General features: G+C 49.8%; 1 protein-coding gene across 3 annotated transcripts in view; it reads left to right on the top strand.

The window, feature by feature from the left end:
- The window catches only part of Ksr2 (kinase suppressor of ras 2), a 187,795-nt gene that overhangs the window by 81,053 nt on the left and 91,927 nt on the right, over positions 1-14,815 (top strand). For all 3 annotated transcript variants that reach the window (XM_090320194.1, XM_090320192.1, XM_090320191.1), the window contains exon 5: positions 5,946-6,133. In XM_090320194.1, coding sequence (XP_090176320.1) covers positions 5,946-6,133 — 188 coding nt within the window. The remainder of the gene's footprint in view (positions 1-5,945; positions 6,134-14,815) is intronic.

Below are 14,815 nucleotides of genomic sequence, written 5' to 3'. Positions count from 1 at the left end.
TGCCTATGCCGTGTGTGTGTGTGTGTGTGTGTGTGTGTGTGTGTGTGTGTGTGTGTAAGTAAAATCTACCAAACAGATTTTGGGCATGGTGCAAGCTGGGAAGTGGGTTTCTGGATCCATCGGCTGCAGCTTGCCAGGTGTGTGGTCCTTTACTTCGCACATAGGCTGTTGGCCACTGGAGGTCACAGACTGGGTGGTCCTGGCGAGACCCCTCGATGCTTCTTAGTAGCTTGACCTAATTCCCTCTCCTCTACTTACCTTAGGGCTACTACAGCATGGCCTAGACACCACCTGGCTGGGCACGGAGGTGTCAGCAAGAGGTCTGAGATGGACGGATGCTCTGCGCAGGGATTTGGGTGGTTCTGTGGAGAGGGAGCTGCTTCACACAGGCCACACATGGTACAGGGTGGGTGGGGGAGGCAGGCAGGAGGCGTCTTCTGGAACATCTTGATGGGTTGGTTTTGCTCTGCACCCAGCGTGGCCTTTGGTGGGCAGCCGTCTGTCTCTGTCAAGCTGCCAAACCTCCTCCCATCCATAATTCATCTCAGTGTAGCACAAACATGGCGTGCAAGTCACCGGGGCAGAGGGCAGGCTGTGTTCCATATGCAGAAGGAAAAGCAGAGCCTCGCTCTGCTCCCCAGGTGCTTTGGGCTCCTGGCGAGAGACCGAGGCTCGGCCTCAGTCTCTCCTGGCAGCTGTGTGACAAGTGGTGTCATTTCTCGAGGATGTGAGCGTCCCACTTGACATGGCCCCTCCAGTCTGCCACTTGAGATAGATGCCTGCCACCCTCCATCCCCAGATGGCACAAACCTGGTGTCCAGAAGTGCAGCCATTTCTTCCATCCTTTCAAGTCAATCTGCATTGCTGCTTCTTGTAGCTCCTCACAACACAGTCACACCACCAGGCCCTGCTCTCCCCCCCCCCCCCCCGACCCCCCAGGCCAAGCAGGTGAGCAGCTCTCAGTCTGCAGTGTGGCCAGTAGCTCAGGCTTTGTCTGGTCTCGAGATGTGTTGCTGCAGCTATCCGGCATTCCCAGGCAGATCTGGGAGCCCAGTCACCCCACATCAGTGCCTGGTAGGAGGTGGGGAGTAGGTGTCTGGACAGAGCCATCATTCTTTTTCTAAGGCAACAAAGTGCCCGAGCAAGGTCCTGTGGATGTGGCCATCTCACAGAGAGAACTGCACAGTTATTAGAAACATCACTGCCATTTAATTAACTTGGGTGCAGCCAGCCACCAGCTCCAGTGAGTCCTATACAGCCTGGCTGATTCACATAAGCCTGTGTCCAGGGCTAAGGGGAAGATTTGAGTCATCTTGTTTTCTAGTTAATAAGGAGAGGTTGGATTTATTCATTGTTCTAATTGCTGGCCCTGGAGCTTTCAGGGCACCATAGTCAATTCTGGACAAAGTGTGGCCTGCAGCTTTTATGAGTGAAGTGTTGTTGAGACACTACCTTCCATCTTCCTTCTACCTTCCACCTGTCTTCTTCCCTGTCTCCCTCCCTCCCTCCCTCCCTCCCTTCCTTCCTTCCTTTCATTATTTCCACACTAGGCCTTTCATTGTAAAGGATCTGCAAGCATAATAAAATGTGGATGTTCCCCCACACTCCCTCCTCACTCTTATCTTCCTTAGTCTGAACTTCATTCTTTCCATCTGACCTCAGATTCATTGGGTGCGTGTGAAACATATATGGGTCCAGCCTTCCATCCTGGATAGCTGAGAACCAGGCTCACAGCAGGGCTGGATCTGGCAATTCAGAGACTTGAGTTTAGCGGGAGAGACCAGACAGGCATTTTGGAGAAATCATTGCTAGCTAAACCGAGCTTCCAAAAGTAGTTTCTGCCTGGGTAGCTCACGCCTGTAATCCTAGCTACTAAGGAGGTTGAAATCTGAGATCATGGTTCAATGCTAGCCTAAGTAAGAAATTCAGTGAGATTCTCATCTACCAATTAACTACCAAAAAGCCAGATGTATGGCTCAAGTGATAGAGGGCCAGCCTTGGACAAAAGAAACTTAGGGACAGAGTCCAGGTACTGGGTTCAAGTGCCAGTATTGGTATGCACATATACACACAAAAGTGTATTGGAGGTCTTGTATGGGGGAAACCCCCACTATTCTCAGATTCTTGAAACTCACCAGGAAAATGCTTCTGACTTTCTCCTGGAGCCACAGAGAGCAAACAGGCTGAGTTACCATAACTTCCACATAAGTGGGTGGGGATCATCCTAGTGGATAGAGGCTGGGCTGTGGCCTCTGCCAGCTCCCAGTGGCTCATGTTCCCCCATGGGTGCGAGGGCCAGAGCAGGAGCCCAGAGAGGTAGTTCTGTATGTGAATCAGAAGATGAAAGAGGTGGGGTTTCTGACCTGCACTCAGTCATGCTAGTGAGACCTATGTAGCCCACATTGACGACTCAGCTTGTGGGGGATAGATGTGCTTTTACCATAATCCAGGTTGAACCCTGCAATTTACAAGTAAAAAGTCAACACTGGCTGAGGTGAGGCTGTCTCAGCTGGGAGTCTAACTGGTAGCCCTGGCTCTGTGTAAGGCATCCTGGCTGGTGCAGGCTGCTACCTGCCTTTTGGCTTGGTGAATGGGTTTTGTAGAAGCCATGGAGCCAAGAAATATACACCTGCTTAGGCATGGCACTCATAGTGTAGCTTTCCCTAGAGTATAGGGAGTGCCTAGGTACTGCCCTGTAAGTGGCCAGGGGCTTTTTTTTCCCCTGAGCTAAATATTCCTGCTGACCTCCTGCAGGGAAAGACATCTTCCCATCCTCATGTGAGCAGGTCATCATCAAGGCGATGTTCAGGTGCTGTCTTCAGGGGGGGCGTTGAGGATTCCCATGACCAAAACCACTTCCTTTGTCAGGGTTCCAGACAAGTTCTCATCTTACCAAGGCTATGGTATACTTTTGAACTAAGATCTTTGGTGTCAGACGGAGCCAGGTTCAAAGGCTGCTTTTGTCCTTTCTATGCTTTGTGACCTAGGCCAAACTGACTAACCTCTCAGACCCTCTGTTTCCTCATTTCAAGATGTCATATCTCATCTTAAAGAAGAAAAAGAAGTCAAAGGGGACCAGTGAAGATGTTCTCTTTTCCCCCAGGCTCTCTACTTGACTGTCTTTTTTTTAAAAAATAATTTCTGATTCTAGGGAATTGTTGAGTCAGATAATGCTGATCTATTGTCTGGCCAAAGGTGAGGCCAAAAGGAAAAGGGAGCATTGTACATTGAGCATGGTACATTAGGGTGACGGGAGCCTGCCTGGCCTCTCCTCTTCTCCCCCCCCTCCCAGGCCCCAGGGAGACATCACGAACAGCTCTATGCCAATTCATCTTGGAAATGATCTTCTTCAGGCAACAGAGAGAGGAAGCGAACTTAAACGAAAGCACCCAGCCGAATGTCGGTGAAGTCTCTGCCCCAGATCAGTCATCCTTCCTAATAATGAGGGCTGTCAGGAGGCCTCGTTCAGTCGGAAATGATAGGCTGTGTAAATATTTGGTCTGTAACTGATTTATGGGTTGAGGAACAAAGGGAAAAAATAAGATTAGTGTCTAATCACAGAGAGGCAGGAACTCAGCAGGCCGGGACACCTACCACCAATCTTATGCCAGCCTGGAAGCTGAGCCTGCCCCCTGCTTGTCTAGAAGAACCCAAATCCTGGCAGAGGAGGGTGGGGGGCAGGCGGTCTGTGCAGGGCAAGTTTACCTGGAAGGTGGGGGTCAGGGGCTCTGGATCATTCCGAAACGTCTCGCCTCTGGCAAGATACCCAGGTGCAAGTGGAAGATCCATTCTTCCAGTTGACCTGGGCATTGCTAGCCTGGTGACCCCCTGTGGGTCCAGGGGTGGATGCCTGTGTAATGGAATGTATGTGAGCAGCACCAGCAGTGGGATGCGTGACATGGGTGGGAACCACTTGGCTTTGAGGACACCCAGGTCTGCCCCACCCCCATTTTTTATTACTTCAGAACAGGGTCTCACTGTATAAGCCAGGTTGACCTCAAACTCATGATCCTCCTTCCTCAGCCTCGTGAGGGCTGGAATTAAAGGTGTGCATCACCCCACCTTTTGGCATTAGAAGTTGGGAGACATTTCCATCTCTAGGATAAACAACCTCTCTCCCCTTGCTTCAACCCTGGTACTCCTAAGGGTGTCTTTCTTTTTTCACATCAGATGGCACATGGCCTTGGTAAGTAGACTCTTGGGTGAAGGGCTGTCTAGTCAGTACTGCACCCTTGGAGGTCATCCAGCCTCAGTCAGTCACAAGGAGCCTCCTGTTGTTAGCCCAAAGAAGCCACAGATAGTATGTTGTGATGGGGCTTTAATAAAGGCTCAGGGCTGGATCAGGCCTGGCCTTGGCTCATTGTTCACCCATAGCAGGCACTGTCTAGTGCAGACCCGTGGGTCACCCTCTGAAGGACAGCAGGAGACGCATAGCCAGTGGCCCCTGTTCTCCCTGCCAAGTGATGTGCATCCTGCGGTTGGAGTTCGTAATTGCTCGCACTGTGCTCACACTGGGATTGAGTTGAGCACAGCTTCGTGCTGGCCTGGGACCATTGTCAACGAGGGCTGCCTTTTGTTTCTTCATTGTCCCCAGAAGTACTGACACAGGCCACTCTTGAAGTGTCCCTGGTTGGGGCATGTGTGGCATTTATACCTGTGGGCTCCCGGGCTTCAGTGTCCTCATCTGTTAAGTGCAATCTGCCCTGCTGGCAGAAGCCAGATGATCTTCCCTCAGGTGGGCAGGACCATTGCCCACCTGGATGCCCGGCTGAGGCCAAGGCTCTCTTCTCCCCCCCCCTCCCCCGGCGGGGTGGGGGGAAGAGTGGTTCTCAGAGCCCAGAGGTCAAAGGCCATGAGCTGTGGAGTTCCAGGGTTTGGCTCTTCTTTCTCTTCTGTCATTTGGAAATCTCTCAACAAATGCTAAAGTTCCAGTAAGATGTGGGTCACTCCCTAGGCCCCAGGTGTACATAGGTCACCACACGGTCTCTCGGGCCTTGGCTTGATCTCCTAAAAGTAGGACTCAATGTCATTGGCATTCCCATTTTGTGTTAGCAGCTGATTCTGTCTCTCTGCAGTTAACAAATGATGAATTTTCAGCATAGGATAACAATAAATGTGGATACTTAGCAGTGCTTCACAGATGAATTTTATCTTATCTCCTCTGCTGTGGGGAGAGAGATGAGGTGAGTTGGAAACTTTACTAATCTCAGGTTTGGTGGTGGGGGCAGTCAGTGAAAACATCTATCTCCCAAATCTGGTCATCTGTGGCTGGAAAGATAGAAGGGCAAGGCACTCCAGGTTTCCTCTGTGTGTGTGTGTGTGTGTGTGTGTGTGTGTGTGTGTGTGTGTGTGTGTGTTACAGGGGTTTATTGTAACATGTCTATAGATGCATGCAATGCATCTTAATCAGACTCACACCCCTGTGACCCTCCTTCCTCTCCTTCTCTACTCTAGTCTCAGCCAGCACTACAGCACACATACATAAAGGATTTATGTGCCCCCTCTCCCCTTGTCCATCCCCCTTCTTCCTCCCAGGTTGGTGGTTTTTATATAGACGGATACAGGAAACCTAGCAAGGGAAGATGCCACCTTGACCAGGTCTCGTAGACATTATCAGCATGGTGTGGGGCTGACTACCTGTGACCTTGGGAACCCAGGATGTCCAGGGTTGGATTTGGAACTTGACCTTCTAGAACTGTCCCATGGAGCTGGGAGGAAAAGGAAGACCTATTATGGCTTCTTAAGTTGCAGCAGAAACGGGCTCTTCAGAGGAACCCAGTGGACCAGAGGGCAAAACCCCTCCATCCTGACCCCCAAACTGTGGCTTTTCTCATTTCTCCCTCGGGGTTGGAGACCCCTTTCTCCCCCACCCACATGGAGACCCAAGGCTGAGGTTAATTCCATGCACATATGGCTCTAGTTCCTTTTCTGTCTCCTTTTTTCAGAGCCAAGAAAAAGAGCAAACCCTTCAACCTCAAGATCCACAGCGGTGGCGTGGGCAGCTGTGAGAACATTCCAGCCCAGCAGCGCTCCCCGTTGCTGTCCGACCGCTCCCTGCGCTCCTTCTTTGTAGGGCATGCACCCTTCCTGCCCTCCACCCCGCCTGTGCACCCTGAGGCCAGCTTCTCTTCAAGTAAGTCTCCCATTGCTTGCACCCCCATCTCCCCCAGGCTGCACTGCCTGGCCAGGGGCACCAGCTGCCACCTCTCCCCCAGCCTTCCTGCCTCCCACACCAGCTGCTGAGGTGCATACTTGTTCCTTGTGCATCACCTGGTGTCCCCTTCCCCCCCCCCACACCCAGCTTGCCCATTTGGGTGGTTTGGAGGGGCCGTTCTTGGCTCTCAACTGCTGACATTGTGCCCCTGGTCCCTGCTGTTTATTAGCAGGTAGATATGACAAGAATCTCCAAAGCACCACAGCTCTCCCCTCCTCTTTATTGCTTTTCATCTGCTTGGTTCTAGAATCTTGGCTACTGTGGGTTAAGGCACCAGGGATGCTGTGTTTTTGCTTTGCTATGGCCAGCCAGTATGACCTCAGATGAATTCAGGTTCAAATTGGGCTGATGGTGGCCTAGGGGTGATTTTAGACTCTGTTCTAACAGATTCTGCTGGGATAGAGTTGTTATGACTCAGAATAGAAATGGAAGTTTCTGGCCATCAGGACTTATTGTTTCAGAAAGCTTATAATCTTCTTCGCTCAGAGGCTGGTTTAGCTGCAGGGCACAGATGTGTGCATGTGTATGTGCGTGTGTGTGGCGGCGGGGGAGGGGGGGGAAGGAGTGGTCCCAGGGGAGTCCTTTGGCGACACTCTTCCAGTGAAGGGGCAGCTCTGATTGGCTGGTTGCTGGTGAGAGGTGGGGCTGGAAGAAGTGAATTGAGCCCTTGGCTGCTCATGTGTACTATTGTTCATGGGTAACAAATGCTTATGGAGCCAGGAGCATGGCCTAGTGATAGAGTGTTTGCCTAGCACGCATGAAGCCTTGGGTTTGATTTCTTGGTATCACATACACAGAAAAGGCCAGAAGTGGTGCTATGGTTCAAGTGGTAGAGCTCCAGCCTTGAGAAAGCCCAAGGACAGTGCCCAGCCCTGAGTTCAAGCCCCAGGACTGGCGAACAAAAAGAAAGAAAGAAAAAAGAAATGGACTTTACTAGGATCTGTTACTCACCCACCTTGGGGACCACATTTAAGTTCTTGTTATTGCCTATGTAAACTGGGAAACTGAGGCTCAGGACCAAGCTGTGATATGGATCCGGTTCTTTCTTACTGAAAGCTGACAAGTATACTCATCAAGCCTGATTTGATAGCCAAGGTGGCTCAAATGCTCAGCGAGAAAATTTTTTTTAAAATCACCCTTCTCCAAGGGTGAGGTTTTCTTTATGACTAAACCAAAGGGTTCCAAAGATTTTCCCTGGTAAGTCAGGTGCCCCTTTGACAATGTGATGAAAGCTATGAATTCTCTTCTGGGGAGAAGATACATGCAGTGGAGCGTGGATAAGAGGATAAAGGTGACGGGGTGAGCTCGAGTTCCATGTGCAGATGTGTGTTTGGTGTGGACCGCAGGGACCGCTGAGGGTGTCAGCCAGGTGTGCATCCAGAGGCTGCTCATCTCTAGACCTGCAGTGTGCAGGCCTCATGGGAACAGCAGAAAGCAACTGATCCATTTGTCAAGAGAACTCATGGTCACAGAAACCCAAAGTAGCACTTCACCAGGTGGGCTGTGTGGCAGGCCATGCGCCTGGGTGAGCAGGAACGGGGAAGGCCATCAGGCCAGGTGTTTGGTGGCAGTAGGCTAGTGTCACAGCCAGGAACATGGGCTGCAGAGAGTAAAGGAGGAAGGCTGGGTTGCCATCCCTAACTCTGTATTTTGGCGCTTTGTGTCTTCCCTTGAAACAGCTAGGTGCTTCTCTAAACCTCAGGCTCTTCAGTGTAGCACTTACATGTTGAGCTCTGTCTCTACAGGGCCTGTATACAGTAAGCCTTTAATAGATGTCACCTAATACTTAATAGGAAGACCTAGTATTAACAGTCTCTGTGCCATGATTAATTCTGTCATCTATAGTGCTCGGCTGTGAGATCACTCCCTGATGTCCATTGAGGAACTTTTCTGTCTCAGTTTTCTCTCCTGGGTGGGGGATTGTGTTGAGGCTAGCAGCCTGGCTGGAAAGGTGTCTCTGGGTTAGAGACTGTGCTTACTTAGGAAGTAGCACCTACACTGCCTGTGCTCTGGTATTAACAGTCAAGGCATTGGTGGTCCCAGGTGGCAGCTGTCCCTGTGGGCCCCTGGGAGCACAAAGTGGCCTAAAAGCAACTCATTCATTCTGGTTGTCTTGACTTGAAGATGAGGGATGGCGGGGAACTGTTGCCACCTGCAGGGTTCTGGGTCCTTCTTTGTGAGCTGCCTGTGGAGACTGAGGCCTTTAGGGCAGCACTACTGAGGGAAAACAAATGACTAATGGATGTACTGCTCCCTAACGTGGTCGTCGAGGCACCAGCTGGAGTGGCATCTGGGACCCTGTGTGTCTTGGGAAATGCCCTTCAGGGAAGGGCGTGGAGGGTGCTGTGCCCACCCAGGGCAGCTGCACCAGGCACTCTCTGTGTCTGTTCTTGTCCCTAGAGATGAAGAGGGGAGGTGACCATCGACCTCTTTGTGGGTGGCAGGGGGTGGGGGGCATCAAGAGAGACAACTAAACCACAGCCCACACGGGGAGGGTTATGATGGGGCTCTCGGGAGGGGGCTGATTATATAACAGGGTTTAATGAGGCTTGAGATCAAGGTTCATTAGCCCCAGAGGAGGGAGTGGAGGAGCGCGTGGCTGGAAGGGAATTTGCTATGTGGTGTGGGGAGAAGAATTTGGGAGAAGTTTTGCGCAATTTGAGTCAGGCTGGGCTCAGCAGTGCCAGTTCAGAGGAGAATCATATTCCCCATCCCAGGGTGGGGAGGGGGTATAGGTGTGGCTAAAGGATTTTAATTCCCCAGAACCACAGTGGAGGGACTCACACAGCAAACCTCCTAGCCTCGTTGCTCCCTTTTAGACTCTCACCTCCTTCACTCCCCTCACAAATTCAGGTCTCTAACATGGACTGACTGCCAGCTACATTTCCAGAAAAGTGGGTCTGGATGTCTCTCCCAGCATTAAGTAATACACACAAATGGAACAAAGCAGATGTTAGCAGGGGTCCCGCAAGGCAAGTGTTGGTTTCCATCTCTAACACCCTCCTTCCTGGTCTTGCGTCTCTGACTACCTGGCTCGTTCTTCCCATGATCACCTCCATGATTTAGGTTAGTACAGTGTTCCAGGCTGTCAGCAGTAGCAGAAGCCCCTGAAATCTTGTGACCCCACCAAACCCCCGAGCTACATTACCCAAGGACCACCACGGTGCTACTAACAACCCTGGAAGGGGTGCTGAGCAGATGAGAGTAATTTCTCATTCAAGAAAAAAAGTCAGCTGATCTGTGGAGTGGCCATTTGTGATTCCTTTCCTAATTGAGAAGTATCTGGGGAGGGGGATAATGAGAGGGATCAGTTATTGACTAGTTATTCACTAGAGGAGCATGAGCTCTTTCTGCCTTCTTGAGATCCCATTTATGCCAGGAATGTGGGGTCGCCCTTGGCCATGAACTGAAATCGGCTCACTGTGAGACAGGAAGTTGCTGCTTCATGCTGGGGGTTTCCAGCCTTGTCTGTTCTCTCATGTCCTCTGGGGAGCTTGGGAGAAACATCCGGTGGCGTCGGGGCACCTGGGTCTGGGATTGGTGCTTCTGAAAACTTCCTGGAGTCCAAGTTCAGTGACAGCCAAGGTCAAGCCTCAGACACAGTGGCTGGAGTTTGTTCATTAACAGTGATGAGCAGCGGCAGGTAAACTCTCACGAGATTTTCAAAACACTTCTGACTTCAGCGCTGTAAACTTTTCTCTTCTTCAAATCACCACTTATCCAAACCCTAGAAATGGCTGCAGCATGAGCCCACATGGCTCACAGGTGCGACAGTGGCGGCCCTGCTGGGGTCAGTGTGCTGTGATGCTGCTGTTTGCTAACGAACTGATTATCGTTAGCGTTTTGAGTTGCCTGGCTTCATCTTCAGCCAAGCTACCATCCAGGCACCTGCTCAGCCCCCTGAACCCAAATGTACAGGGATGAAGGAGGTGGGCACACAGATACAACTGTGCCTCCTGCTGGGCATGTCAGACAGGACATACTCTCCAAAGAGGGCCCATTGGGAAACAGTGATGTTTGACTAGGGGGCCCAAGACCTGAGGCTAGCACCTTATTCATGGGTCATGTATTCAATCGTTCAATAGGACTATCACAGAATAACAGACTGGGTAGTGCATAAAGAAAAGAGGTTTGTCCTCTGTTCTGGACAAAAGTTCAAGAGCACGATTCTGTTGAGGGCCTTTTGCTGCCTCAGACTCATGATGAAGGCAGAAAGGGATACATGTGGAAGAGAGAAAGGGACTGAACTCTCACTGTAACCTGTTACCTCCAGAAAGGCAGCAAGCATTCATGAGGCTTCACCACCATGACCTAGCTGCTGCCCCCTATGTTCCACCCCCAAACCTGCTCCGTGCCAATCACATTTTATGATGAGTTTCAGAGCAGACAAAACCATATTCAAAGCCATCCTCACAGGAACCATTTTTCTGGATTGGAATTTTAAAGCTTTCTCACATTAGCAACAAAATCTGTCTTCAAAAAGAAGCATAACCCTCCCTCCTTCTCCCACAAACCCCAAGATGCAAATAAGCAGATAAAAGTGAGTTACATGAAATGGAGGAGTCTGGCACCCCATCCCTGGACACTGTCTCTCGATAGTGGTTCCCAAACATCTCTCTGAAACTCAATTTAGAAGCCACTCTTTTGTTTAGTGTCCTTCTTAAAACATTCTTTGAAGGTCATAAATGGAAAATGCATGGCTTATCATTCCTGATTCCATCTCTATCAGTCCAACAACACATCAATCAATTAGAAAGAACATCAGAGCTCGGGAAGATGCAGAGCTGGGTCAGATGTCGGTGAGCTTTGTAAGGCACAGAGGAGGAGGTATTGAAAAGGAGGACAGCAGAGTATGGGGAAGCTAGGTGGCTTTCCAGGGAGGAGAGGGTCACCAGAGGGAGGAACGATTGGAATTGATTTTGAGACCCATGCCATCTGCCACTTCTCCATATGTAACTGAAGTTATCTAGAAATGGAGGGGTTTTTCTCCAGTCAACTTCTAAGCTCAAGACTCATTCCTTTGCCTGCCCATCCAATTGAAACTGCTTTCTGACGTGTGTCAAGGCTACTGGGATGAACGGACATTTTGAAATCTCCATCCTTACCCCTGTCCAGATGGCTGGGGTGGCAGACATGGCGTAGCTATTGTGGTAGCCACCAGAGCTGACTGTTTAGGATGTTTTGAACACATAAGGCAGGAATGATGGTGGCCAGGGACAAGGGTGCAGACTCTAGCGGGAGGATTGGGGGAAGTTGCCATGAGCAGCCTGTGTTTCGTGCAGGGACTTGAGGGCTTGAGAGGGGTCAGCAGAGGACCAGCAGGGTAAAGTCTGGCTGGCCAGATGTAGAGTTGGAAAGGCAAGAAACCAGATCTTGGGGTTTCCACTTGGAGTTGGAGTGTCATTAGGGCATCTTGGACCTAAAGGACACACCCAGGCCCTAAGGCTTCTCTTCTCTTCGCTAGTAGCCATTGCTACCTGCCAGGTGCACGTTGTAATGTGTGAAAGTCCTCACCCCCATCACCTCCCAGTGTGACCTTCTTTGGACATTGGGCCATTGTGGATATAATGAACAAGGTGAATGTTTAATCCAGGGTGATGATGCCTTCTAGGGGAAGAGGGGAATCAGGGTGCACAGAGGCCAGGAGCCTAGACATTGTGTCTGCCTCCCCAGCCATCTGGACATGGGACAAGGATGGAGATTTCGAGTGTCTCTTCCTCCCGGACACCCTGGTACCCACCACAGGAAGCAGTTTTCATTGGATAGGCAGACAAAGGAATGAGCCTAGGAGCCTGGTCTTAGAGCAGACAGCCTTTTCACCCCTAGAAGAAGAAACATGTCTGGCCTCCAAAATGATCAGAGAATAATTCTTATTACTTAAAGCTGCCTACTTTAGGGCTCTGAGTTGTAGCAGCCCTGGGAAATTAAGTTTCTGTAAGGGGCAAGCCTTCAGCTTGAGCTATGCCATCACCAGGCTAATGAGCCAAGCTCCGGGTGGCTGTGTAATTGGCCAGGGAGCAAAGTGGGTGCCTCTGGGGGAGCGTAGGGGGGAGTGACAGAGTTCTCCTCAGCTGTGAAATTGCCCATCAGTCAGCTGGTGTCAGGGATCGCCTGTCACAGGGCCCCCCAAGTGACCATAAAGAGTTAAATGCTGCTCCCCAAATGCTCACCAGGGAGCTGGCACTCAAAGCAGCCCAAAGGGGCTCTTGGCAGAGGAAGGGGTGCGAATCAAATTAGTCACAGTGCACAGGTCTGTACTGCCCACCTCTTCCACCTCTGTGCTGAGGACACCAGCTCTCCAGGCTATGCCATTTTCCTTTGTCTCCTATCACCCATGTTCTAATTGGATAATAAACCAGTCAGCCAGAGTGGGACAGCCCCTCAGTCAATGGGCCTGAGATAGATTGAGTATTAGATATATTCCAAACCCCAGGTATGGGCCATCCCTCACTATGCCATGTCAGGTTGGTGAGCCAGTCACTGTGAAACTCAGTTTCCCATCTAGAAAGGATGATTCTTCTCTTTCCTCCACAACAGAATGACAGAGACCTAGGGAGATGTTGGGGAAGGTGCTTGTTCCCCGCCCGCCCACTCGTTTGAGGTTTATGGTAGGTAATCTCTGTTTTCTGGCATTGATCCACAAGTTTCAGAGGCTTTCCCTTTCTGTAACTGTTTATCACTTGGGCCCATTGTCTTTCAAATCCTGGTGTCATCATTTGGTGGTAATCTTTTCGATGTTAAATTTCTCTTCAAATACCTCATTATTCTAAAGAAAAACAGCAGATGTGTTCTGTGCATTGGAATTCTGACTTGAGTAAGCTTTTAGATTGGTTGTCTTTCTGTGTACTCTTGGTTTTGATCAGATCAAACTATCACTGCATGATTAAAATACACAGTCTTGCTATCTCCTGTCCTTTGCCCTCTCTGTCTTAGCAGCCTGGTCTCTGGGGTTCCTGCTTTTGGGAGATGGGAGAACTTGAGGAGGCCAGGCCAGGTGGGAGGTCTTCAGGTCCTTGGAAGTATGCCTTGTTGTTGTTGTTGCTTTTGTTTCCTGGCTTATATGATGAGTGGCTTGTTCTACCATGTATTCCTACCAAGATTTGCCACCCTCACTAGGGGGCTTTGGTCAGTGGGGTCACTTAATCTTGGACTATAACCAGGCTAGCCTTCAGCTGTGAGCCTTCTGGTCTCTACTAGATAAGTATCTGGGGTTACAGGTGTGTGATAATCACACTTACTGTCACTAGATCTTGTGTGGAGGGTAGACAGGGCGAGATACCGGGTAGCCATTTCTTCACCAAAAATAAATAGAAATTTTTGGAGAGATTTTTTTTTCTTTTAACTTAGAAACTTCAAGTGGTGCTATGGCTCCAAGTGGTAAAGCTCTAGCCTTGAGAAAGCCCAAGGACAGTGCCCAGGCCCTGAGTTCAAGCCCCAGGACACGCAAAAATAAATAAATAAAAATAAATAACTTAGAAACTTCATTCAGTGAACAAGAGTAACAGCTCCAATTCTGTATATTGCCCCTGGTTTAATAGTATACTCTTTTGCATATTATTACATTTGATACATAATGATCGTTATTCCCATCTTGCCCACAAGTAACTTCACATGAACATTGGGGCATTTCCAGGATTCTGGTTGTTAAGAAGCACTAAGCTTGAAAAGGAACCTGACTGAAGATGATCATATTTAGCATATCGGAATATAGATGAAGAAACTAATTAAGCATGACAAGTGTAGATAAAAGTCAAGGTTTTCTTTTTCTTTTTTATCTGACAGAGAATAAAAGACTTAGATTGATAATCATAACAAAGAAGAATCGTGAAGTTGGTTTTGGACCATAAAATAAGACTCTAAAATTATATTTCTCAAATACAGAAGTAATTACAGGAGACCAGCCATCATGGAGGCTTGGAGGTCCTGGTTTAATCATTCATTTATTCATTCAACAAATGTGTGGAGAATCTTGTCCTTCAGCCAGTCCCTGCCAGCCTGGGCAGCATCTTCACTTCTTGCAGAGCCCACTGACCCCAAGGCCCCAATGGTCTTTGGTGAGTGGAAAGCAAGAAGCAACACCATCCTTCTTTCTCTGCGGGGTGTTTACTTTTCTCAAAAAACCAGTTCCACACAGTATCTACCCATCAGTGCTGCCCACAGGTAGCCTCATTGGAGCCCATCTGCCGCATCCATTCCTTGGCCACATACCTCCTCCCTCCAGAAAATGTTTTGTCCCCAGTTCTTGCCAATTTTCACTTCCTGGCTAGCTCTCACATCACTCTCTAGACACACCATACCCTCCTAACTCATCCTCTGTCCTTGTCATTTTCCAATCCCTCCCTATTTTGCAGCCTGGGATGGTTACAGAAGGGCAGTCGGTGACTTAGTCATTCTGATTGCCCTTCCATGGCCCTTAGTCCAAACATACAGCACAGCACACCAGGCTATGTGGGATCCAGATGCATTCTGCACACATCTGCCCCAGTCCATTAGCTCTTCCTCACACACACACACACACACACACACACACACACACACACACACACACACACACACCTCTCTCTTCCCCTAGGTAGGTGCTAATGGCTCAAGCCTGTAATT

The sequence above is a fragment of the Megascapheus bottae genome, chromosome 28, assembly GCF_031878675.1.
Source record: "Megascapheus bottae isolate mThoBot1 chromosome 28, mThoBot2.hap1, whole genome shotgun sequence".
Lineage (NCBI taxonomy): Eukaryota > Metazoa > Chordata > Mammalia > Rodentia > Geomyidae > Megascapheus > Megascapheus bottae.
Note: the sequence above shows the minus strand (reverse complement) of the source record. Positions and strands in the feature narration are given on the sequence as shown.